Source organism: Prionailurus viverrinus, chromosome A3, assembly GCF_022837055.1.
Source record: "Prionailurus viverrinus isolate Anna chromosome A3, UM_Priviv_1.0, whole genome shotgun sequence".
NCBI lineage: Eukaryota > Metazoa > Chordata > Mammalia > Carnivora > Felidae > Prionailurus > Prionailurus viverrinus.
Genome location: NC_062563.1, coordinates 45,486,165 through 45,512,562, shown reverse-complemented (window position 1 = coordinate 45,512,562; position 26,398 = coordinate 45,486,165). Strand labels below are relative to the sequence as shown.

The 26,398-nt window shown below is 46.7% G+C and overlaps 1 protein-coding gene across 3 annotated transcripts in view; it reads left to right on the top strand.

The window, feature by feature from the left end:
* The window catches only part of RALGAPA2 (Ral GTPase activating protein catalytic subunit alpha 2), a 322,390-nt gene extending 297,019 nt beyond the window's left edge, over positions 1-25,371 (top strand). For all 3 annotated transcript variants that reach the window (XM_047854052.1, XM_047854051.1, XM_047854050.1), the window contains exons 38-40: positions 2,666-2,787; positions 18,885-18,924; positions 22,007-25,371. In XM_047854052.1, the coding sequence (XP_047710008.1) occupies positions 2,666-2,787; positions 18,885-18,889 (127 nt within the window). In that variant the 3' untranslated portion in view covers positions 18,890-18,924; positions 22,007-25,371. The remainder of the gene's footprint in view (positions 1-2,665; positions 2,788-18,884; positions 18,925-22,006) is intronic.
* The last annotated feature ends 1,027 nt before the right edge of the window (positions 25,372-26,398 follow it).

Below are 26,398 nucleotides of genomic sequence, written 5' to 3'. Positions count from 1 at the left end.
CTACGTGTGACAAGGGCGTGAATGCGAGATTGGGAATCTTCTGTGAGGTAAACACTTCCTCCTCTGGTATCCAGTTCTGGAAGCACCTTTTTGTGCTGTCTCCCACGGTGCCTTCTTTGAGGAGTCAGACCATAAATGTTCAAGTCAGAGAATCTCAAAACTTGATTATCACCCCCGGTAACTCAAGTGCTGGACTTGCTCTTAGGAGCCCAGATTTCTCAGCCTTGACAGGGACAAGCTTACCAACTGGATAGTGTCATTCAGGGAGAGGATGACGAGCTGCTGTCTGAGGTCAATTTCTGTGGTATTATACATGACATCTCTTTGTAGGGTTGACTGCGAGCTTGATTAACATCGCAGCCACTCTTGCAGATATGTGGCTTCCATAGCACATTTAGCAAAATGCATCCACTCTTCTGTTTTGTTCACCATTGTCCCAAGCACTGTATGTGGATGTGTTGGACGCAGTGGGGCCTTTCAGGAAACAGCAGGACCATTCTAGGCAGAGCATGACAGGTCTTTAGAGGGCCGCGCCTGCTCTAACCCGGGCCCTCAAGCAGACTGCGGTCTGAAAGGGGGAGCCATGAATTGCGTGTTGACAGCGGGCCACGGCTGTCCTAAGGCTCAGGTGGTTGTCAGCCATAAGTTTAGCTCAGCTCTTTGAGTAATTTGTCACGCCTCGCTCGGCCCCTGCTGGGCCAGCACGTGCCAGCTTAGTGTCAGAGTGCCTGTTCGCCAGACGGCCACTCAGGCCTAACGTCCTGCTGTTCCCTGGACCAGCGGCTTGCTGGGGCCGTGCACGGAGGGCCGAGCTGCGCGACAGCCAAGTGCTGTGCAGAATAAGCGTGTTCATAATGAGACGTGAATGGCATTAGTGGGTCCCTCTAGAATTGGGCCTGAGAGGATGCCTCTCACTGTGGAAGTTTGGCAGCCTGTTCATCAGGGCGAGTCACTGGGAGTTCAGCCTGCATTCGAGAAGCCGGTTCAGACTCCCACCACCCAGGCCTTAGGCTGCCGTGACTGTCTGCATAAAACACTGTAAATTCATCAGAGGGGCCACTTTTGAATTCTTTTTTAAAGTTACATAGAGCAAATGTAAAGAGAAATCCTGGAACAGAGCTGCCCCATAGCTCTCGCCACGACAAAGGACGTGTTTCACATCCATGCAATCTAGCACAGTGACCCCAGCTGCATGTGGCTGCTGGGTGCTTAAAATACAGCTAGTGGGACAGAAGAACTGAATTTCTATTTTTTTATTTTAATTAATTTGAATTTAAATTTAGATAGCCACATGCGGCTCATGGCTACCGCAGTAGACAGCACAGCCCCAAGATGCCTCTGGTCTCATGGTGTAAAAATCTTCCTCTGAATATAATTAAAAGGGGCAGAAGAGGAAGGGCCTGCATTGGGAAATCCATATGCATACTTTGACAAAAGAAAATAGAAAAATATTTTCCAATCTTAAAACACATGCTTACTGAAAGCTAATCAGAAAAGCATAATTGTCACCAACTTTTATTTTTAAAGAGGCTGTTTTGGAAAGATAGTTTTAAAATACAGTGAGAAATGCTAGGATTACTTTTGCTCTTCCAGAGTAGCAAATAATGAACTGATTGATGGTGATCCACATTCCCTGTGTTCCTGGAGAATTAGCATGATTTTCAAAACGACTAAAACACATCTTTTAACTTTTGCATTGATAACTAGGAAGGGGAAAATGAGACGTCATGCCGACTTCCCCAACTGTTAATTCATAAAGTCATATGCGCGGTGCCTCCATCCGCTGTCGAATTGTTCTGACGTTATCCTGTTATTGGAAGTGCATGATTCACCTTCCGAGGAAACAGAAGCCATACACAAAAGGGGAAGATTTGCTTTCTGCCCTATGAAAGGCTGCCACACGCAGGGGTCCTATTAAGACAGCTGGAAAGTTGCTTCAGCGTGTTACGCTTGTAAGTTTTATTGGTGACTGGTTTTTGATTACACATTTGAATGCGTGTGTTCCAGACTGCAGTTTTAATTAAAAGGCAATAGTCTTTTCTTTTTTAAATTGCATTGTGCACTCTCTGCTAGAGTCCCCCACTTATTAGTTCCTATTTTCTAATGCTCGTAGCCTGTCCTGGCCTGAGGCACTGGTGCCCCCTTGGAGCATACCTTCCTGGCCTTCCCTCTTCCGTGGAGTGTCTTTTTTTTTTTTTAAGTGTACACCAATTCTTGCTTCAAGTGTCAATTCATTTTATAGGGACTGAGAAGAACATTCTATCCACTGACCTAGGAAGGGAAGGTCCGACATCATCACACAGCCGTCAGTGGAAAGAGATGCCGTCACAATCAATGCCTCTGTTTTTGTTTGTTTGGATCAACCTTAATGATTTTTTGCTATGATTCTATAACTATTGATGTTCATATTTTTCAGTAATACTGGTGTTGGATGTAACTGACTGAAGTCTAAGAGAAACAGGTCTCAACATCAGAATCTTACCGTTAATTATGACTTCTATTTAATTCCCTGGCAAGAGGTTAACAGACTTGGAAGGTACTTTCTTCCCCCCCCCCCACACACACACATAAAAGTTGCATAACCGTATTCAAACCAGAGTGAACCGTGTCATTGTTATATGTGTCGTTCCACATGTGCACTTGTTTCCTTAATCAATGACTGCAGCTACGAAGAGAGAGCTCTGTACCTCGAAGCAATAATTCAGAACCACCGAGAAGTAATGACGTTTGAGGATTTCGCGGCCCAAGTCTTTTCTCCCTCGCCCAGCCCCTCCCTCAGCGGAACGGGTGAGTGTCTGCATTATTCTGCCCTCCCGCGCTTAGGACGCACTCGAGCAGCAGATGTACACCTGTTTTTCACAGATAAATGCTTGCAAATTTAAGAAGAGCATTCTCCCTCTGAATCAACTAATGAATATCAAAAGGAATGATGACATTCATTTTAATTTGTTTTGTATCCGAGCTGTTCACTCAGTGCTTTTCTTCAGCTATCCTGTTAACCCCCGAATCTAGCAAGGTTAATGAACTTTTTCTCAGTAATGTGCTCCGGTTCATTCAGGAGTGTAGGTTTCTTGCTGAGCTGGGAATATGTTGTTTAAAAGCGATGCCCGAATCAGTGCTTACTTATCAAAAAAGTGTTCCTCACAGTCGAAGCCGTTGCTACTAATGCTAAATGGGGATTATGCTGCCGAGATACTCGGGTCAGGGATTAATGCAGGAGAGATGGAAGGACAGTGTCCCCTGGTCCATCATTACAGCAGAGCCGCGTGCACGCTTTCTCTCTGGAGTGGCCTGTGTCACACGGACAGGCTGCCGACCACCGCAGCACCTGGCGTGAAACCTGTTTAGAAACTGGCTTTCAATCATTTTCATTTATTATGCCAATGGAATATTTCAGAAATTTCCATGAATGTCCTTGTTTTTAGGTTTTACTCTTTTTGTATTTCCAATTCAAAAAAAAAAAAAAGGGTACTACCCCTTAAACTGATTATATGATTACTGTGGGTTTTTTTTTTCCCAAAGAATAGAATTACTTGTGAATTTCTGCATGTAATTACAGATTAATTGCCTTTCAGAGAGTAAATGGGATATTTAGTCAATGCATGTTGAAATTCTCAATGAGGGGCTTCCTTCTTCTTCCACCGGTGTAGACACAACTGTTAGCATGCTTAATAGATTTCTAACCTGTGTCAATTGTCTCTGAACACCGCCTTACTTCTCCGATTCTGACTTGTTACTAAATATCTTACACACAAAGTGAAAAAAAATTAAATTCAGTGAAATAAATCACTTACAAATAAAATCAGCCATGCATCATTGTTTAACATCGCTGGCTTCAATCCTTGCCTCTCCGAGCTTTGTTGGGAGATAAGAGGGAGAGGCTTGCACTTTGCACAGGGAGCCAGGAGCAGCAGGCAGAAGGCCGGGGAGATAAGCAAGCTGGCCGAGGTGCTGGAGCCGGGCGATTTACATAATCACGCCTCTGCTTCCTGGTGAGGCGTCAAGAAACACAGGGATGGCCTCTATTGATCTTTGTTGAACTGGAATACTAAACAACATGAGAAAGCTTATAACTTAAAGCTTTGATTAATGTTTCCTACATTAAAAAAAAAAAGTAGAACAGCTGTGAATTGAATTCTTTTATACCCTCTGCCAACATTCTATCTAAAACCAAAAAAAAAAAAATCAGTTTCAAGGGAAATGGAGATTTCACACCACTCTGGCTAGAGGTTGAAAATCATTTCTAGTGTGTAGGTGAAAGAACATGAAGGATCTGTAGCAAAGCTAATTTTTTGAAGATCGCATTCAGCTCTTTTTCATCCTCATGAGGTCCTGGGACATAGTTTTTCTGTGCAGGGTTTTGTGAGTTGTTGGGGTTTTTTTGTTTGTTTGTTTGTTTGCTTGTTTGTTTGTTTGTTTTTAACTCTTAAGAAAGGTTTTTATTTCTTATAATTAGAAGAAATGAAATAATAACTAGGTATTGACATTCCTTAACTCTTACATTCTTAAGGCTCTAGATTAAGATGTTCCTGAAACAAATATTGATGAGCTTTGTTTTCCATGCATACTTTAGCATTTATGTAAATTAGTTTGATCTTTTCCAAAAGTTCATAATTATTTAAATCCATCCGAATGAGCTAGTGTATAGGTAATATCTTAAGTGAGTCTCCAGAAGTGATTTGGGTTTTTCAGGACCTGGTATTTGGAGGCAATGGCTAGCAGGCTTCTTGGAGAGCATCACGTTGCCAAGGTCACTTAGCAGATAAGGGTCTGACAGCTCATGAGTGGGCCCTGGGACCCATACAAAAGGAACATGAAACCAAACATGGGCTATCAAGACAAATGCTGTTTCTTCCTCCTTTCAAACTGTTTGCATCCACATTACATTTCATAATGTTTAGGGTTTAGAGCATTCCGTGTTGAATGATAAAATTTTTTGTACACATATCACATCAGTCCATGAATGCAATTTTAAGTCTGGGTGGCATGTTCTCTGTCACCACTTTGCATATCTGCCCACACCAAAGATGAGGAAGGAACTGGAAAGGAACTTGATGCGAACTGAAATCTGGAGGCAGTGCAGTGAGGGCGGAGCATTTCCAGACCATAAATAGGCACATTTTCAAAAGCACATCCTCCACTCTTCACATACCAGTTTTGCTTTTGAGGAATCCCTATCCCAGCCTATTACCACTTTTACAGATGAAAACATTTTTCATTTATTCGGTGTTTCCTATTTTCTCGGGACAAGTACAGTCAAACCCACATGAGCCAGCTAGCTTAAACTAAGAAACAGAGGTGAACTCTTCTCTTCCAAGCCTCAAGCCAACTGGAAAAATTGACCCTGAGCCGCTTAAGCCCCCACAGTGCACTTAGGACCCAATCAGACCCTCTCGGCCAGCAGTGCCATCAAAGCAGGGCCTTGGGCTCCTGCTCACATGCATATGCACAATCTGAGGAATTAGGGGCTCCCAGGTTTTCTTTGTATCCTCCATGCAAGGGGCTTTGTTGTTAATGCAGAGGCAGAGTAACCTGAACCCTGTATTCCTTCCACACTGTGTTTGTAGCAGCAAGCAGTCCCATTTCTAGAGGGAAGGCCTGTGATATCAGCCTTGGAGTCCTATGCATAAGTAGGAAGTGTGCTCAGTGGGAGTGGCTTGTGCCCAAAGAGGCTGCTGTTGGAAAATGCCTTCTCTTCAGACTCCCCCTGCCCCAGTGCTGTTCCTTGTCACCGGAGGCAGCTAGAGAGGTGCACACTGGCCAAGTAAATGTGTTTCTCTTCATGATTCACTGTCAACCACTGATGAGGATGTAGGGTCTTTAATTGTTAGCTAATAGGTGGGTTATCCGCTTCTTAAAAAGAGGTTTAAAAAAGAAACTATTTTCCAAGTCAGAAAATGTTATTTTAACACACCACCTACCACATACATATTCTGTCTACTACTTGTACTCATAATACCTAGTACATAATAAGTATTTGAGCTGCCTTTTTCTTAGCCCTGTAGTTTATGTTCCTTTTGATTCCTTCCTTATTGACCAGCAATTTCTGAAAGGTAGCCAGTGTTAAAATATTTGCTGCAGTTAACACACACACACACACACACACACACACACGTGTGTGTGTGTGTGTGTGTGTGTGTGTGTGTGTTTACATACATATATGTTTTATGCAGGTATACATACTCATTTAACACATACACACATTGGGGTGAGGGACTTGGCTTGTGTTTTCATGCATGTTCCTAAGGAAGGGGGGGCTGCAGAGAGGCCTTCAAAGGGTTAACTGGAATGGGCACCCTCGACTGCTGGGCGGGGCTGATGTAATCACTGCAGCTCACAGCCAAGTGCATCTGTTCACCATGAGGTCATTCTTCTGCATGCTAATGATTTGGAAAATCAAGTCTAATGTTTGACATTATCGGAAAGGATATAAATAGTATAAATCTTTACCTTTTGGAAGCTGGTCTTATACACAAGAAGAGAAAAAAGAAACTTTAGCTTGGACCTGAGATTTTGTTTTTTCCAAGAACTGCTTTAAAGGTTGTGTCTAGATCTTAAAACCTTGAAGGAATCCACTTGTGTCTGTTGATAAATGAATCCCCAAATCACTATTACAGTCACAGCTAGCAATTTGGTAGTGGAGGACTACAGGTATGTCTGATTTAATATCTGATTTTAAGAATTTCCAAGTGCCTTGGTTGGAACCTGATAAAGACTGAGTTTTTCGAAGAATGTCCCAAAACCAAGTTAAATGAGTTGTTCTCAGTATACACAAATCAACAGTGTTTGCTGAAGATGCCAACACTGTTTTTGGTTCCTTTCTACCTTAATATTCCTGTAGGGAACCAGCAGAGGGAGCACAAATCTTTGTTTATTTGTGAGCCCTACATAAACACATTTGATTCCTCCAAGATGTGGTCAGACATACTTTCACCTTTATGATAGGCTAGGTGGTAAAGGTTCCAGAATTTAGAGCAAGTGGGAGCAAACTCCTCATTCGGCTCCACCCGATTCTGTCATTCTTGATGTAGGTCATATTTGGAGCTTAACCCAGATTAGTCTGAGTCGGTCTTAGGAGGTTGCCACCACCATTCCTATTCACAAAACCGTAAGCTTTCAGCGGTCACGCTCAGGAAGTGCACATGTGCCCTCTTGGAGAGGATTATTGTGCTCACCTACCTAATATAAAAGACTTTTGTAATTTTCTTCTACAACAAAATCAAATTAAGTTCATAGAACCTATCAGAAGACTCTGCCTGGTGTCACTGGATCATTCCGGTGACCCTCATAAGACTGCAGGTGTATTGGTCCCAAAGTGAAGCTGGCAAGTGGATGCTACACAAACTACTTTTGTAACTCATCAGCCTTTACCTAGAGGAGTTCACCGGCTGGACCCCCGAACCATACACAGTGGCTACATGTGCCAGGATGTTGCAGGCTTGCCATTCTGCACACAGATCCCCTACATGACCAGTTTCCCGGCAGTTAGCAATCAGGCTGATCCCCAGAAACTGCACAAGGGAGACTCTAACTGTAACCCCCCAAAAGATGACAGATTTTCCCCATTCATTGAGGGTGGTCATGTTACCAATTCACTCAGCCTCTCTCTCTCTCCCTCTCTCTCTCTCTCCCACCCTCCTCCCACACACTCCTCTCTCCTCTCCTTCCTCCATTCCTCCCTCCATGTTAAAGTGTTCTTCATAAGCTTTCTATTGATAACATTTCTTATGTGTTCACCTTCCTATTAAATTTGCTGAAACCAGAAAAGAACACTGGAGAACATGGAACTAGAAGAAGCTTCAGGGGATATGAAGCCTAACTGCTTCACATCAATTTTGAGTAAGCTGAAGACCAAGCTATAAAGGGACAACCAAAAGGCCATGGGCAATTTGGCAGTGGGGTCCTCACCCCTCATTCCACACTTTCTTTTCTTCCCAAAGTAGAGTCCAGTTTTAGTGACATCATCCAAGACTCAGATGGTTACCGCCATCCCCTACTTGGTAAGCTGTCACCAAATGCTGGCTGTCAGTTATATTGGTCACGGAATTCCTAACCAGCCAGTTATAAGAGTTTGTCAGTCTACAAACTCCTCCTCCCTGAGGAGGAGAGAAGCAAATACTATCTTAATGTTTTTCAAACAGAGCCTGTTCAGGAAAGCTGTACCTTCCTCATTGCTCTTCAGAAAGTCTTCAGGAGACAAGAATGAAATTTAGGGAAGTGATAGTGCTGGAAACATAAGCCACAGAAACTCAGGTTATGGTTGTTCTGATGACAGTCAGTCACTTCACTGGCCAGCACACCCACATAATTGTGACAGTGTATAAGGCAGCCTTGTAGTTGTGGCTGCAGAATCCTTTAAGGAGCCCTCTCACTCCTGCTTCTAACCAACCACATCGAACAGAGGAGGGAACTGAAGCCCAGAATATACTCTGACTTCATGGAGTGAGCAAACATGCATTAGAGGCTCCCATGTGCCCTGGATAAGTCAGGTCCCAAGGGTTCAGGCAGGCCATCACAACACTTGGAGGGGCCTCTGACATTCTGGGGGTGGGAGGAACACAGCCAGGACCCAGGCCCAGAGCCTATGTACCCACACGCTGCTGCTGAACCCTAGAATAAAGGTAGATGGCAGTGCCCATCAGCAAACCTTTGACCCTTCATACCCCATTGCTAGGGTTAATGGATCTTCCTCCGTCAGTACTTAACACAGCCCAGGCTTGCCTTCTTTTGCTCTTTCTTGCATACAGTCACCCTAATCATTTCAACTCCACTGTTTTCCTGTCCTCCTGGCTCAACACAGGCCAGAACCTTCCACTGACACCAGCCTCCCCAGCTTCCTTGGAGGCTCTTTGCAGGGAGGATGGATTCCTTTGAGTGGGCTAGTGTCTTCTGCGTTCCAGTCTGTGCCCACAGCCATGTTACCTGTGGTTCTACAGCTGAGTCTGATTCTGTAAAATGGGTCTAATAAGAAACTTCCTTAAGGGTATTCATAAGGATTCAGCAAGTTAATATGTGTAAAGAGATGAGCACAGTGCCTGGCACATAGAGAACCCTCAGCAGGTGTTTACTGGGCTATCATGCTCACCCACCCTGTCTGTCCATGTTTTTCCTCACTCCATCTTATGCAAACCTCTTCCTCTTCCAGCCCATCTTCCTTTTGTCATCCTCTTGGAACATGCACCTCCCGATTCTTCCTTTCTCATCCTGGAATATACCACTGCCTACCCATTTACCTGTCTGCTGGAAGGGGAGTGCAGGCCAGGGACCGCAGTTGTGGAAATGCTATCCTGGCGCCCTCCGTGGGGATAGTCCCATAAATCAAAGCCATGGCTGCTGGCTTTTTATTAATGTTAGTTAAAGATCTGGAAGAAAGCTCAGAACTCCAATAAAATCATCCAGAATTTTCCCTTAAAGACAAGTTCTGTTAGGTCATTGTCTATTCAAGAACTCAGGCCACCCCCACTCAGCAACCTCAGCACGTTTGGCTGTAGCCAACCGGGTGCTGCCGCATGGCCTACAAAGAGCTAATTGCCCCACACAGAGTTTCTATCCCAGCAGTCCCACCCAGAGCCAGCCCGAATCTTCCTTTACACATAACCAGCTCAATTCTGACCCCTTTCATATGACATATTTTTTAAAACTTAAAATGTATTCTTCTTGCAAAGATGATGAAGCATCCATTGGGTTTCCTTAAACCACCCATAATGCCATCACCCACACCCAGTAATGCTGGCCCCAGCTTGTGATTCACCTGCGAATCCCTATGTATTCTTATGCTATATCCCTCCTCTAGAGATGTGCATATGTTGATCTGGGGTGTGGCCTGAGCATGAGGATTTTCTTTTAAAAACTCCTGCGGGCAGAGCTCCTGGGTGGTTCAGTAGGTTGAGCTTCCATCTTCAGCTCAGGTCATGATCTCCAGGCTCGTGAGTTCGAGCCCCATGTCAGGCTCAGGGCTAACAGCTCAGAACCTGGAGCCTGCTTCAGATTCTGTGTCTCCCTCTCTCTCTGTCCCTTGCCCCTTGCACTCTGTCTCTCTCAAAAATAAATAAACATTTGAAAAAAAACTCCTGAGGGCATTTTATTATGCAGGCAGGACTGAGAACCACTGTCGAGGCATCTTTGTAATGCTTGGATCCTCATTTTAATGTGCCATTTAACTTGTCATTACTTCTATCTTGGTTTTTCTTAGCCTATGTAAGTCATGTGTGTGTGTGCGTGTGTGTGCACACGTATTCTATCTATAATGGGCAGTAAATTCTTTAGAGAATGACACATGTAATTTCTTTCTTAAAACCTATGCAACAGGAATAAAATAGAAATGTGGACAGAATAATTCAGCCTGTTGCTTGAAGTGGCATAGGTGTCTTGAGGCCACAGACGTGTGTTGGGCCTGAGACAGATGCAGGGCAGACTCCTGTGATTGTTCAGCTGTCCCCTCTCTCCCTGGTCTCCTAGTGAAAGTGGACCAGTGATAAGCAATATGACCAAAACCTGGTGTGAAAAAGGCAGGGGAAGCCACAGGGCCTAGGTACTCCACAGACCAGATAATGTGGTTTGAATAACTGATATGTGATTTGGCATCCTTTCCTAAATGGTATTGTAGATTATAAAGAGAATTCTTGATAGCCCTGTTTAGCACCAGATTTTGCTTCATGCTTATTCATCTCTTTTTCCTCTTAAAATGCTTTTGTTGTCCTCAGTGTCAGCTCCGGGAGGGGAAAGAAAGAGATGAGACAAACATTTGTTCCATTTGATCCAGTAGACCACAGTGGTGCTACCTGTCAAATGTTGCCATCTCCAAATTCACCCTGCCCCTCCCCCCAGGGCTGTGCTAAGCATCTTAAGAGAACACAAAGACTCTGGAAGCTTCATTTTCCATGTCTTTCCTACCCTTCTGGAGCTTGCAGTCTTGTTAGGGAAGAGCAGATATTCAGGAACCACTAAAAAATGGCTACTTATGAATAAGCCCAGATTAGTTGCTTCTGAACTATAATCACATATCAAAAAGATACAGTGAGAGAGAGAGACAGAGACAGACAGAGAGAGAGAGAGAGAGAGAGAAAGAGATACAGTGAGCCAAAGGTGTGGGTCTGTTGGGTTGAGATTTTCCTGAAGTGGGCTGTGCCATCTACCTTGTGAGCCTGGAAGAGAATGGAAACTTACTTAACATGTATTAGATACACTACTAAGTCCCTCACCAGTCATTTAAGAAAATTTTTTTCATGTTTATTTTTTCATGTTTATTTTTCATGTTTATTTTTCATGTTTATTTGTGAGTGCACACATGCACACGAGTGGGGGACAGACAGAGAGAGGGAGACAGAGAATCATAAGCAGGCTCTGTGCTGACAGCAGAGAGCCCGACACAGGGCTCAAACCCACGAACCTGTGAGATCATGACCTGCACCAAAATCAGATGCTTAACCTACTGAGCTACCCAGGCACCTCTCCCACCAGTCAATTTTTAACTTCCCCACGTTGGCTAAAAATTGAGATGTATGACAACTGGAAGGCCATGGACAAGAAGAATAAAATAGGGGACAGTCAACATGGGAAGAACACAGAGGAAGAAATGACTCCTTCCAGAGCCAGCGTAGGGAACCACCACCCCGGCTGTGAGGCTGGTGCTGAGGTTAGGGGATGTTCACAGATTCCCAGAAAAAGAAGGGACCCAAGAGTATTCATTCTAAAGTACTGCCATCACATTTAAATTGTTCCTTTGGAAGAACTTGAAGATGCTGGTTTTTCTGTGAGCTGTCTTGACTTTAGTTCTGATTTTGCAGCCTTCACAGGGTTTTAAATGCAAGTGGCATCTTCCTCCCTGCCTAACTGTTAATTACAGTTCCCGTGACACTTTTGCAGTTGCCAAGAGATGGCCGGCAGGTACCAAGAATTTTTCTCAGAGGCAATTTTTGGAAATGACTCTTAATTAAAGTTCATTTGAAGTAACATTGAGGATTTGTTTCGGAAGAACCTGGAGCTTCTGACACCCCATGTTCACATTGGGATGTGAACTGCAACTGTGACCATAGTGTTCTCCTGGTTCTAGAGGGTGGAGCATGTGCAAACCACAGCCATTAAGGTGGGCTCCTGAAGACCCCATGACCTTGCTTAAGTTTCTAGCAACAATCAAGCCAAAGCAGAGGCTGAATGGAAACTCTCTTACTAGCATTTAAGTCTGCTGACAGAAAATAGAATATTACATTGTCTCCTTTTCCAGAAGTATATATGCTGATAACCAGGAGGTAAACCTCTACATAGCATAATAAAGAGAAAAGCTGGTTCCTTTTCTCTAGTTAACCTACAAAGGCCCTCAAAAGGCTGGGGGGTAAAAATCCCTAAAAAAAAAAAAAAAAGGGAAACATGCCAGTCAACTTTGTAAAAAACAAACAAACAAAACTACCCCACCATAATGTATTTACAGCATTCACTGGCCAAAATTCATTTCTCAGCACAGAGGAAACCTAATAACATCTCTGTAGAGTGTACAGAGAGAAAGAACAGGCAAAACCCTATTTTTTGACCACTTCAGGAATATGAGACAATGAAATCCCAGATGCATAGAGGACACATTCTACCGGCCTGTGTCCCCACACCAGGCCCCTCCCACCTCCCCCTGCAGTGCTGAGCCCTTACCTGTGGTGGGGTCCTCAGCCTACTCGGTCACCAGCCTGTCTCTTCTATCAAGCAGGGTCGACTGATCTTGAGATTGCCCGAGGGTGAGGACAGCTGCTGTGGGTCTTCCAGGACTCAGGAGGCAGGGTCCTGCTCCCCCCGCCCTGATCCCAGGCAAAACCAAGGAGTGCAGGTTCCCTTGCCATTGCTGCTGAAGTATGTTTGGGCAGACCCTGCAGCTGGTTCGTGTCCCAGAGCCTGTGCGTGGTAGTTAGGGAAACCCTGTTCCCTAGCTCTGTCCCCAGGGCTCAGGGAAGCAGCTAGAGGAACAGTCTGACTGTTACAGCAGAGCCCTCTGTAACACCTGGGAGAGCGGCTTTCCAAGTCCAGGCCCTCCTGACCAGGGGATGTGAACCAACCCAAGAACATCAGGGCGAGAGTCCCAGAGGGAAGGGATGACCACAGAAGAAGCCAGAAACGAGACTCCGCAGGCCGCTAGGCTGCCTCTGTTCTTTATTCCAATTCCCCAAAACTGGTGACTTTGCTAGAGGCCATATTTATATATTAAAGCTCAGTCCAGCTTGGGCCCTGGGGACAGACCTTTGGTACAGCCCAAGTGGATGGGAACTGTGGCTTCACTTCTAAGATCATCACAGAAGCCCCCTGAGGGTCAGGGCTTCACACATTCCTTCCACGAATATTTACTGTGCACTAGTATGGAAGGTACAGAAATGGGCAGAACAGCAACCACACCCTCCATGAGGCCCATCTTTTAGTTTTTTTAATGTTTACTTATTTTGAGGGGGTGGGGGCAGAGGCAGAGAGAGAGAGAGAGCAGGTGCTGTGCTGGCCGCCATCGCAGAGCCCAGTGCAGGGCTTGAACTCACAAACCATGAGATCATGACCTGAGCTGAAACTAAGAGTCAGACGCTTAACCGACTGATCACCAAGGCATCCCTGAAGTTTATCTTTTAGATGGGTGAGAAAGATGCTGGCTTCTCAGAAGCTGAAGGGTGCCAAGAAAAAAAAAAAGCAGCAGGGAAGGAGGACCAGGAGTGCAACTGAGAAGCATCACTGGGGTGATAGCCTCTTCGACATGGGACGTGGGGAAGACCTCACTAAGAAAACATTTGAGGAGAGGCTTGAAGGAGGTAAGGGAGCAAGCCATTTAGAGTCTGGGGGAAGAGCACTCCAGGCAGAGGAAACAGCAAGTGCAAAGGCCCTGAGGCAGGCATTTCCTGGTATGTTTGAGGAACAGTGAAGGGCCCATCATGGTTACAGCAAAGCAAGCAAGGAGGTGAGGAGGAGGAGGAAGATCAGAACAGCCTCACAGACCTAGGGAAAGACTTTGGCTGTTACACTAGTGAGCAGGGCAGCTCCTGGAGGGTGTTAAGCAGTGGGGTGACACGATACAATTCTTGATTAAAAAGATCACTGACTTCTATGGGGAGGATATTCTAGGGGAGGGGCAGCAGGGATAGTTAGATAATAATTAGATAATATTTCATTCCCTACATATTCCCACCACCTGCCACACAGTAGGCATAGAAGACATGTTGACTAATGAATAAATGTTGTACTAATCGAAGAGATGCTCCCCCTGAACGTTCTCCATGGGACCGCTAGAGGGGCCTACCCGTCCCCTCCCCCTAGTGACTCCCATATCCCTAGTGCCACAGAACACAGCCCCTTACTGGGACGATACAGGTGAGGGGAGCATGGTGACACCCACCTCTTTGGGTCTGCATGGTGGGAGGAAGAAGGTAAAAAGGAGATGGGCAGAACTTTGACTTGCAGTCAGGTCAAGACCTGCTTAAGACAACCCCCCAACCAGACTCACACCAGAATCCAGTGGTCAGGAACCTGTGGGCTGGTGTGAAGAATCATGGGAGATAACTCCCTGATACACAGAACATTGTTTGAAGAGATGTAAAATGACAGTAGTGATCCAGAAGAGCTAGGATATGAGGGTAAGTTTCTTTGGCATTGTTTTGTTCTTAGAAAAATAGTCTCAGGGCACTTGGTGGCTCAGTCAGTTAAGCGTCCAGCTGCAGCTCAGGTCATGTACTCATGGCCCATGGGTTACAGCCCTGCATCAGGTTCTGTGCTGAGAGCTCAGAGCCTGGAGCCTGCTTTGGAATCTGTCTCCTTCTGTCTCTACCCCTCCCCTGCTTGTGCTCTGTCTACTCTCTCAAAAATAAACCTTAAAAAAATTTTTTAATAATAATGTATATAATTTGATGTTTTTAGTACATTCACAAGGTTGTGCAACCATCACCTCAAACCTAATGTTAGAACTTTTTAATTCATCCTAAAACAGAGAGAAAAACCCATGTACCCATTAAGCTGTCAGTCCCCACTCCCCCTACCCTACGTCTAGCCCATGGCAACCTCTAGTCTACTTTCTGTCTCTATGGATCTGCCCATTCCAGACATTTTGTATAAATGGAATCATACAATACATGGTCTTTGATGACTGGCTTCTTTCATTCAGCATGGTCTCAGGTTCATCCATGTTGTAGCCTATGTCAGTATTTCTCTTCTTTTATTGCCAAATATGTATTCCATTGTCATGGTAGGCCATGTTTTGGTTGTCCGTTCATCAGTTGGTGGACATTTGGGCTATTTCTGCTTTTTGGCTATATTAGGAATATTGCTGCTATCAACATTCCTGAGCTGTTTTGCTATTTCGAGATATGAATTCAGTCTGGTAAGATGAACAGCCCTGCCATGGCTAAGATGTAACTGAGATTTTAGTATTCACATTCTGTGAGATAGCAAGAGGGTCTAGACACCGCTGTCTCCGCGAGGGCCTGACAAGAAAAGTTCAAACCAAGATACTAATCTTCAATTTATAGTTTAGTTAAATTCAGCCATAGGTCCATATAAGTATATTATAGCTGTGGAAGGGAAAGAGAAGAATGCCAGAATGAGCCTTCCACCCACTTGCCTAGCCTCCTGCACAGGTGCGTATGCTCGTGCAGGCACACAATCCACATGATGCCTGCCTTCCTTTTGGTCCAGCTGTCCCAGCTTTCTGATTCAGAACCAGAGTCGATGGGCGAGACCAACGACCAAAAAAAGGAAGCCCAGTATCAGGGCCAGCGCCAGGGCACAGCCACTGCTGCTGGGTTGGAAATACTGGGAGCCATCCTTGGGCCATTTGGAAATGTTAATTAGGCTGGCTGATTCCCACTGGTCTTGAGTTGCCAGTGTTGAGTTGAGCGTGTAGGCTTACCCCATCCATGGCTGCACCTGTTCCCTTCCTCAGAGCCGTTCCAAGGGGTCTGAATAGCTCAGACCGCTCTCTGATCTCCGGCTCTGTCCGCCTTCCTGCTGGGAGGATATTTAGCGCTCGCCTAAAGCTGGAACCGTGGTCCACTGTTTCTCTCCCTCAGCCATGCCAGCTCTCAAAATCATTCCCTTCCCTAATTATCTTGAACCAGTTAATCATTTTCCACACTGACTGTTCAGTAACAAGGACCCAGGGAGAAGCAGCCACTTTTCTTGTCTGACCCTGCCCAGTGTTATCCCAGGTGGCAGTCCCGGATGGCAGCCTTTCCTCAGAGATAAGAAGCTCCGTTCAAATCCTTGCTCTTCTGCTATCCCAGCAAGTCCCACCAGAGAACACATGCCACAAAAAGACCCACCAGTTCTTGAAAAGCCTCCGCTAGGCAGAGCTGTGGGGAACACAGCAGATCTCCAATCAAGACTATTGTGTCCTGTGTTTTATGAAATCCTTATTGATATCCAGAGTATCCAAGAAGCTGCATGAGGCCCAAGAAATAAGACATCTTTCTCTAAAAGTGACTTCTGGGTTCTCTGGGCTCCAGCTCTGTGTCTGAGCCACTGAATGGCTACAGTTTAGCCCTTGGTGTCGGGCTGATGTGTGGAGGGCTCTCTCCAGAGGGGTCCCACCCCGCTGCTCTTAGAAGTCTAAATGCTACTCCCGAGTCCCAACACATACAAGAAAACTTTGAATCTGATGCACATATTAACCTTATCACCCAATGTGGCTCAATGTCTTTTTCACTATGACCCCACTATGGAGGTTCCCAAGACATTTGGATTTCCTAATTGGTCTCCTCCCCCACCGAAACACTCCACAAATACTGTATATTTGTTTATTTACCATTCTGGTATCTGGGCTTTCTTCATATAAAAAATATGGTATTTTTGCCCCCCAATTAGAATGCATGCCATAGGTCCTCCACCAAAGCTTCCCACAGGCAGGAGCTTCATCTGCTCTGTTCATGCCTATAACCAAGAGCCTGTAACAGAACCTGGCACATCTCAGGTGCCGAACTGATGAAAAGATGAAATAATTATGCTCTGTGTCTCTTCCCAACACCCCTAAGCATCACATGCCTCCTGTCCTCCAAGCACTGTGCTCTCTTCTGGTGCCTTCCAGCGCTGCCCAGGCTAGTTGGTGTCTCACACTCACCCCCAGGGATATATCAGGAAGCTGACAGCCTACTCCTGTGTTCCATGTGTGGGCCCCCACCCTTTGGTAGCACTGCCTGTGTGTCAAGGGCAAGTGACATTTGAGCCCCATGGAATAATTAAGGCAGCCCCCAACTGTCTCTGTCTTTGCATCTCCTTAACTCACCCATGGACTGGCAGTCACTGAGACATTCTGTTTGGTCCAGCACACCACACCAGGCTGCATCTGGGGACACACTGGGGAGAGGAGCAAACCAGTCCTCATCAGCAATTACAAACAAGTCTTCCATTGTTAGCTGCGCCATCTGTTTTCTTGGTACGCCCAGCATAACCAGGGCTGAAGGGCTGCAGGGGAGGGAGACCAAGGAGCCCCTTCATGAAGAGCCCCCATTTGCTCACCCTGGAAAGAGTAGGTAGCATGGTACCCTGAAAAGCTGGACCTCCCCAACTCAAGGAAGACACCCGCTGAGAGACATTGTACATATGCCATCTTCCATGAGAAGAAATGGGGTGCCACAGCACAATGCATTGGGAGAAAACAGGAAATCTAGATAATCCTATTATCGAGGATCCATGGAAAACACTCTAGTCTGTTACCAACAATCAACACAGTCACAAGAGTCTCCTGTGCCCTAGAGCACAGTCAATGTATAGAGAATGAGCAAGTAACAGTGGTTGAAAATCAAATAAGACTTATCATCCACAATCAGTTATTTATCCTGAAATTCCAAACCCCAAGTAATTTTGCCAGGGTGGGAATATTTTCAATAGATCATAGAAAGTGCACATTTCTTCTGGAGAGCCCCACCTAAGAGTATGTCATTGGTTCTTCTGATGGCCTTCTGAACCACCGACTTAGAAACTGGCCCTGGTCACTGTGCCAACCTTGGCAAGGGGCTCAGCAGACAATCCAAGTTTATGACTGTGGCCATGCAGACAACGGGCCGTGTCACTGATGAATGTCCTTTGTCCAGATTTAATGGTGGCCGAGTGACACTGAATTCAGGATTGCTGTGGGGGTTGGGGTGAGGAGCTATGCCTGGTACAAAACGAAGCTGAGGATTTGCTGAGGGAAACCCACAGAGGAAATTGGATGTCTGTGGGAGGGATGGGGGTGAGGCAGGGGGGGCGGGGATTGAGAAAACCTGTCACAAAGTACGGTGATACTCAGATCATCTCTCGGGGTCAGCATGACTGCTGAGATCCTCCAGCTTCGTGAGTGAGGGTGAGCTTACAGTCCCATTTCAACTCTGTGGGGTCCCCTTCCCTGCTGCCCTCCGCACAGCATGCTGCATGCTTCCTCCCTGGGTACCATCGTATCGCAGGTGACACTAGGACTGAGTTCACACACTGTACACTCAGAAACCAGTGACATGAAACTAAGAGGCATGTAAACTTGCATATGCTTAGAGGCTGCCAATTCTTTTTTCAGGTCATCCATTGAATTCCAAATGCTCATCTTGAAAATTAATACCTTTGACTATATGTTAGACCAAATCTGTCAGCAGATACACGGCAACAGGAAAAGAAACACGGTGGTCAGTGTTGCTCTGCGTCTGTAGAGCTCCCAACAGCGTCTGCACAACACATGCTAGGAGCACCACTGTCTCTTTCATTTCACATTTATAAATGTGACCGCAGCTAGAACTCTGTCCTGCCAAGTAGAATTTTTAGTGAATTTCCAGTTGGTAATGATCTCCAAGGCGGTGACAACACTCAGGCAGCACAGGAATAAATGTCTTATTAGCACTGCGTTCATTATCAAGTTGGGCTACGGGTGTGCTGGGCTTGTGTTCATTTGATTTTATGTTCTTTCCCTTCAGATTAAAATACGTAAAGGTCTCATTGCCACGTTTGAGCAAGGTAAGACTGATGCTTTGGATTTGCCCAACGTCCCTGCTTTTGGGGAGGGGGGGGTGTAAATTCACCAACCAGCCTCCTTCTGTGGCTAAGACCGCACTGAAATGCCGCTCTAGTTCCTGCTGTCCCCATCTCCCCTCCCGAGGGGCCCTGCCCACACTCGTGCCCCTGCATGTCTGTGCTGCCCGGGGAAACCCAGACTCGCCTTTCTTCTGCCCCTGCACTCTGGGCGGAATCCGACACCAACACCTGCCATCCTGGAACATGTCTTTGTCGCCCGCCCTTTTGTGTGAAGGGCCACAGGGAGCCAGTGGACCCGGGGCCGCCCCCTTTTTTGTTGCCCAAGCCAGGAGGAGCAGGATCTTGAGATGGGCCGATAAGATGTGGCACGTGCTGGGCCGGCCTTTGACCGCTCGCCTTAACGGGCGCCTCCAAGGCCTCGGTGGGGGGAGGGCAGGTCGTCCGGGTGGGGGGGGGACTGCTGAATGGAACAGCTGGGGGAGGAAGAGCAGACAAAAGCTGGGGGAGCACAGAGGGTGAGGAACCCGGGGATGGGCTGCAGTTTAGGACCCAGAGGGCAGGCTGGCTGCAGCAGGTGTGACCTCTGTAGGCCTCTCCTTTCTGCCCTGGCTCTGGGGTCCAGGCCCTGCCCCGTGCCACCTGTGGCAGTGCCGGCTGGGGGTGGCCCAGGCTGCACCGACTCATGGGCTCACAGGTGGAAGGGACACCAGATGGTGACGATGCTAACAGTAATAATACCGGAGGACACCAGCGAGCTGTCATTTATTAACCATATTGCCACAGTGGAACGCATGACACAGATGCCCGTCACTATCTTGGGAAAAATGCAGGTGGAATGTTAGCCTCGAGACTTCTGGATTTATCCAAAACATCATCCTCCTCCACCTGCAGGCCAGACCCTCCTCCTTTCTTTCTCCCTCTGCCACAGCTACCCTTTCTTTCTCCCTCTGCCACAGCTTTGGCCCAGTCCCAGAACTGTTCCAAATGGGGCCTAGTTCCTTGAGCCCCCAGAGGCGACAAGCCCCACACACCCGGGTGCTCTTACTAGGTGGGGCAGAGTGGGGCTGTACAGTCCTGTCCTGCAGAAGTCTTTATTTTTGGGACCCCATATCCCTGGGGATCTTCCTGCTCCTGCCACAGAACGGTGACATGGGGCTCAAGTGTCCTTTGAACAGACCCCCAGCTTCCAGCAAGAGGAAGAGGCCAACTGAGTGGAGCGGCTGCCGGCAGCTTGCGAGTGGAACCACCCCCCTTTGTGGTCTGCCAGCTCATTCCCCAGCTGCCGCCTCCCTGTCGGTTACGGGGTGCAGTGGGCACTGCAGGAGCCATCACGGGCTGGGGGTGTGCCAGGAGGAAGTCGGGGACTGGAGGAATGCAGGGGGCACTGCCATGCAGGTTGCAGCTGTGGGGGGGGTGGCTTCCCTGCACCCCCAGCAGTTGGGGCCACTGCTTTCAAATACACGGGGGCCGCTTTGCCCCAGAGCTTCATGCAGCTCCTCAGAGCCCACCTGCCTGGCGTCCCTCTGTCTGCCTGCCATCCTGCCCAGCCTCTGGAATGCAGCATGCACCCCCCTCTCCCTCCTTGCTCCCCAGCTAGAGGGGTTCAGTGTTTCCTTTCTAATCCAGAACTGCTCTTTCACTTAATAGCATATCTTCAAGCATCATTTTATCTCTTTCATTCACTTGCTTTTTATGTTTTTCTTTCTCTCTCCCAATTGATCTGATTAGAATACTGGGTAGAGTGGTTCCTAGTGACTAATGTGAAATCTTAGACAATTTGAAGTGAAGGTATTTCAAAACAGAATGTTATCTAGGATTGAATCGGGTTTGTTCACCCCCATATCCAGCTCCAAGGGGACAGGGAGAGACCTTTCACCAATGCCATCTCTGTCATGGAGGGCAATATAGCTGGGCTGCCTTTGTCAAAAGTAGCCTGTTTTTAAAGATGAGACTAGCATGAGAGAGCTGCAGGACATTTCCTGTCTCTGCCCAGCCTTACAGCGACCAGCAGGGAGGAGGGACGGTAAAGCCCCCCAGTGCTGGCATTGGGAACACACCGGAGAAAGCTATCTTCTCAGGTCCATGCATGTTTGTTGAGCACTGATTTCAGAGGCTTTTCCTAGAAGCAATAGGTAAGGTCAGAAAACGAGAAAAGATGTTGTCTGTGAATAAGACAACTTACATAAATTAATTTCCCATGCCAATAATAATAAAAATTTCAAAGACCAAACCCCTGGAAGTGGAGCATGCCGGAAGGAGGATAGAAAGCCTGCTTCTGAGGTTTGTTCGAAGCCTGGAAGCTTGGGGTATAATAGAACAGGGCTTAAAAATAGCTTACAGTGGGCAAGAGGGGTGATGAAAGATCCTCTCCCTCGCAGAACTGCCCCAGGGGAGGGCAGGCCTTGGCAGCAACAGTGGCTGGGTATTGCAGCAGGCATTCCTGGATTCCTCTGAGCACGCTCGCAACCACCCGGGAGAAGAGAAGAGAGGTGCAGATTCACAGGCTTTGAGTTTACTCCTTTTCCCTCCAGTGCTAAACAGCACTATGCTTGTCTGGACTCATTCACACAAGCAACCTAGTTCTAACCTCTCCCCCAGACCCTTTGGGGAATAATCGAGTTGTAACTCATCGGGTGAAATATCAACATGTAAATACACATAAATAATAACTAGGGCAGGGATCCCCAAAGCTGTCCATCAAGTTTTACTTGCTTCTTCATTGACTCTGGGCCATGCTACTGTTTCATTGGCTCCTCTTTGTTTTACTGCAGTCAGATGCCTTTTCTCTTCACTCTTTACATGTGGATTGGACAGTGAGGCCAAGTGAAATCTGAAAAGATTCATAGCTCGTTTTATGCTGCAGGGAAGTCCACAGCAAAGACCCGGAGGAAAGACATTCACGTGTTGATTCGTTCAGCAAACATCTCTGCACTGGTGACATAGGGAGGTCATCAGAACCCCTTTCTGGGAACGTGGTTCCATGTGTTCTGAGTGCCACAAGTCTTTTCATGAATCTGTGCCCACAAGGGCGCTGTGACTTGGCCTCTCTCTGCTTTCCTTGCAGGGCCCTGGCCACCAGCCCTAGTGCCTACCTCACGGCGCCTTTTGGCAAGGAGGAGATGAAAGAGACTTCCCTCTTTCCCGACCCCAGAACCCCAAACCCAGAGACTCCAGGAAACATCACTGCTCTGCTAGTGCCCTCCACACATCTTCCCATTGACAGACTTCCAAAGTTGAAGGTGAACCCCCCAAGATGTTGAGGGTTGGACTTTCTCACTCGGCTGTGTCATCTTGCTCTAGGACCTCACGAAACTTGGGCTTCAAACAAGAAAAAGGGAAAGTCACCAACAACCAGAGACAAACCCATGCTTGTGGGCATCAGTGTGGCTGCTCCAGGGCAGGGACAGCAGGAGAAGATGCTGGGTGTTCAGGGAAGGGGTGGGGGGTAGCTGGTTTCTGTACTCCGAGTTGTTTCCTCTCATTTATAAACCCAAGCATGATTCACAGAAGGGCCAGCAAAATAGCTGTCAAACAGGAATTTTTTCCACATTGATTTCGCTAGTGCTGATGTTAGGATTTATGGTTTACTCAAAAATTTCATCATCATGGAAATTGGCTTTCCCTAGGGTCTTTTGCCCAGGAGAAGTTTTATATGAGTCGCTGAGTGTTTTCCACCTGGTGCCTAATGCCCACTAACTGGGGAGAGGTTTTCCCAAGCATCCTCCTGGAGGTCCTCAGATGACTCTAGAAACAGGGTCCTGTCCCTGTGAAAACTCCTTAAGGTCAGGAAGCTTCAAGGGCCCAGCTCAGGATAGCACTAAGTTGACACACAGGGAATGCACCCATGCAGGCACTCGACTGAGACGGGCACCCCCTACGATGTCCCTCTGCCTCCAGAAGCTTCGCCCTGCAGTTGTGCTCTCCTGCCTGCTGCTGAGAGAGAGCCATGGCACAATGGGTGCTTTCTACACATTTGGCTCCAAGGAAGGCATGTTGAGCCTGTTTAAGAAAAAGAAAGAAAGAAAAACCTAACCTTCTATCTGCACTCTCCCAGCATCCTTGCTGGGGGTTTGAGGGTGTCAGTGACAGAAAAATCAGTCAGTTCGGAAGACCTCTTCAGCCCTCTGCCTCTCGCCTAGGCCTGCAGCCTGCTTCAGAGTAAGCCTGGGACTCAGAACTGGGGGCAGCAGCCACTGAGGCCCAGAGAAGGATCAGCCATGCGAGGGTGCTTCCCCACCTCCCTTGACTCTCTACTTCTCTGCTCTTGTGCCAACTTTGTTACCCTCAGTGGCTGTGGTCACCTTCCTGGGGAGTCCTCTGAGCCCCCTCACTCCATCAGAGTGGCTGTTTTCACTGACCAGTCAGTTCTGTCCATCAGCCATTGGCTTGGTTTGGCTAGTACCCGACCATTGCAGGAGAAACAAGCAGGTCCTAGGAACCAGACTTGCTTCTGGGACAATGGGGAAAGATTGAGAAGTTCCTACTCAAAGGATAGACCTTCTAATTCTAGAGAGAATTTGTTTTTCAGCTTTGTAGAAAGCCTCAGGTAGGGCATGAGGTCCAGGCCCACAGACAGAAGCAGCTTGGATATCACCCGAACCTGAGAGAAACAGAAGTAAGCCTCAATCACTTTGGGCTGTTCTATAAACCCGTCCAGTTGGTTCACTCACTGGGGCTTAATGACACTGTTAAGGGTGACTGGAAGTCCTGCCATTTTCTGTTGTGTGGGCAAATGCCACGATTCTTATCTTTCCCACTCCTGCCCCACCCCCACCCCCACCTGTATAATGATTTGGGCTTTCTGGGATGTCCCCAGTGGCTCAGACTCAAGATTTGTTGAGTCTGCTTTGTTGCATATTTACCAAGTGCCCAGACCTACTTCCTGCAGGGAAGGGCATCACATGTTCCTGGGCTCCAGAGTCCCAGTTAGGCTCTGATGGCAAGTAGTTTCTGGGAGAACATGTCATTTCCAGGCTCTAGAAACCCCTGTGGCAGAATTCTCAGATTTGGTTAAAGTGTCAGGACTTGGAAGTCACATTGAACTCCTGTGGACTTCTGCTCCAAGATTCCATCTTACCTCCCGGAATCAGTCCTCCTAACCTGCAAATTGGGAAATTCAGTTGTAGGCAGCAAATAACTAGACTTCTTGTAAGCCCTACTGATTTTAACATCCCCGTAACCCCAGACTCCAACCAGCCACTTGGGGACTGGAGCTTCATCTGAACCCACTGTTGTCAGCAGCAGCCTTGGTCTGGAAGAGGGGACCAGGGAATCTAGCAACCACGTTTGCTTACAATCACGTGGACTTGAATTGCTTTTGTTATTTGGGGTGGAAAATTGGAATGATCAAGTTCCTTTTTTTTTTTTTCACTTAGAAAAGCAAATATTGTGCTTTTGTAATAAATGCCTTTCAGCAAAATTGTGGGGGGTCACTCATCCAGTGGGGACCCACCTGAGTCACAACGCTGACTCTTCACATTAGCAGGCCAGCCATCTGTACGTGAAAGTAGCCCTAATCAGCCCAAAATGGATAAGATTTGCTGGCTTCCAGGCAGGGCCAGGCCAGTCCCCTCACTTCTCTGCACACTGATTTCTGTCCAAAGCAAAGTTGATGTTCCACAGTCTCACTAAGGTTTTTGTACTTTAAAAAAACAAAATGATGACTTTTTAAAAATAGTTAAATCTTAAGTAGACCATAGTGAGGAAGTCTAGCTTGGGTGACTGTCACAGGGTCTCCATGTAGTGAAGCCTGCAGCTGCTAAGAGCCACAGGGAGGGACGGGACTTAAGCCTTGACTTCATAAGAGGGGCTGACTGATCAGACCCTCAGCCTTACAAACAAGAGATCATGCGGATCCGTAGACAATGCAAATCACGTCTTCCTGACCTTCCTCCCGGTGTGGCCACCTGCGCTTCACTTTCTGTTACATTTATGTCATCTGGGGGGTTAAGGGATCTTTTAAAACGTACTGTGATGTCTTACATGTAAGTGCGTTATGTCTAGATCTACTGAAGGAGAATGTCCACATCAGGAGGGAAGTTCACCATGAAACAACCATCGTTCTAGTTGTGCTCAGTATCTATGTATGACATACACATGAAGTGAATGTTTTCTTATGGTTTCAGGTCTACAACATTTAGTACATGTAAATAAGATAAAATTGATAAATATAGTAAATTAAGTTATAACATGTCATTTGATTTTAATTTTGCTATCTCATATTTAATTTGCCCAATGCCCCACATCTGGGTTTATGCCTAGGTGGTATAGACCCCTACGTACAACCCACCTTTGCAGACACGTGTGTGCTACACCCAGAAAAGCACACAACTCCACTGATGACCACCACTCGACTCTCCAGTTTACCTTCTTTTTGTCTTTAATTCTGATTTACTGTGATGATTTAATAAAGTAGAAACACAATACTTATGTGCCATATGTTTCTTTTGTTTTCATTATCATTTCTAGGAAAATAAAGTTTATCCTGACATCTGACAAAAGATGGCTTGCTTTTTTATCAGAGTTCCTCAAAAGCATCTTTTTTTAACCAAAGCGTAATTATGTATCCAGAATGGTACTAGTATCAATCCAGGGAAGTTTACAAATGTGTTTATGTAAAATTGACCTCTCAGTCAGGAGTCCCTGGCTCTGATGAGCAAGAGGCCAACTTTGAGGGTGTGTCTTTGTGAATAAATGACAGATAAAATGTAATTACCAGCCTCCTGTTGGCATGGCTGAAGCCCCGTCGATGGCCTTCAGGCCTTCAACCGTCACATTCTGAGGCCTGGCCAGGTGGTCTCTACCCGTGTCCTGAGCTACTCCCATGCTCTGGACACCAGGGAACTTTCAACATACTGGACAGTCAAGCTGCCTAAAATTAATTCTTTGGTCCATTTAGTGAATAGGTATTACCTATTACTTACGAGACATCTTGGTGACATCAAAAAGGGTCCAGGTGCCTTTCCAGGAGCCAAAAAGATCCTGAATTGATGTAGCTTTTTAAAGCCTTGGACTGGTAGCAAATGTGTTTACTACTTGGTACCTCATGGAATGCAGCTTGATGCAGAGTTTTAGAGCTTTGCTTCCTAGAAGTGGTGGTTCGAGCCTTGTCATGCATCAGAATCCCTCAGGAAGCTTCGTAAGATGTTTCCCATCCCCCACCTAGATTCTAATCCACCACATCTGGGTAGAACCCCAGAATCTAATTTTTAAAGTCCCCCTCACCCTCTCAAGGATTCCAACTTGCATGCAGATAGATTTGGATTGAGAGGCTTGGACCAGCCCCATTTTTTGATGCTTTGGGCAGCCCTTATTCCCTGTCCTGCATGTGTACCCTGGAGTGGAGAGAAGGTGAGTGAACATTCCCAAGGAATTGCTCAGGGTAGTGTCCTGCCCTTCCTAATGATTCCACTTTGCAGATGGTCCCAGTTCCCTCCAGGATGATTTATGGATTCCT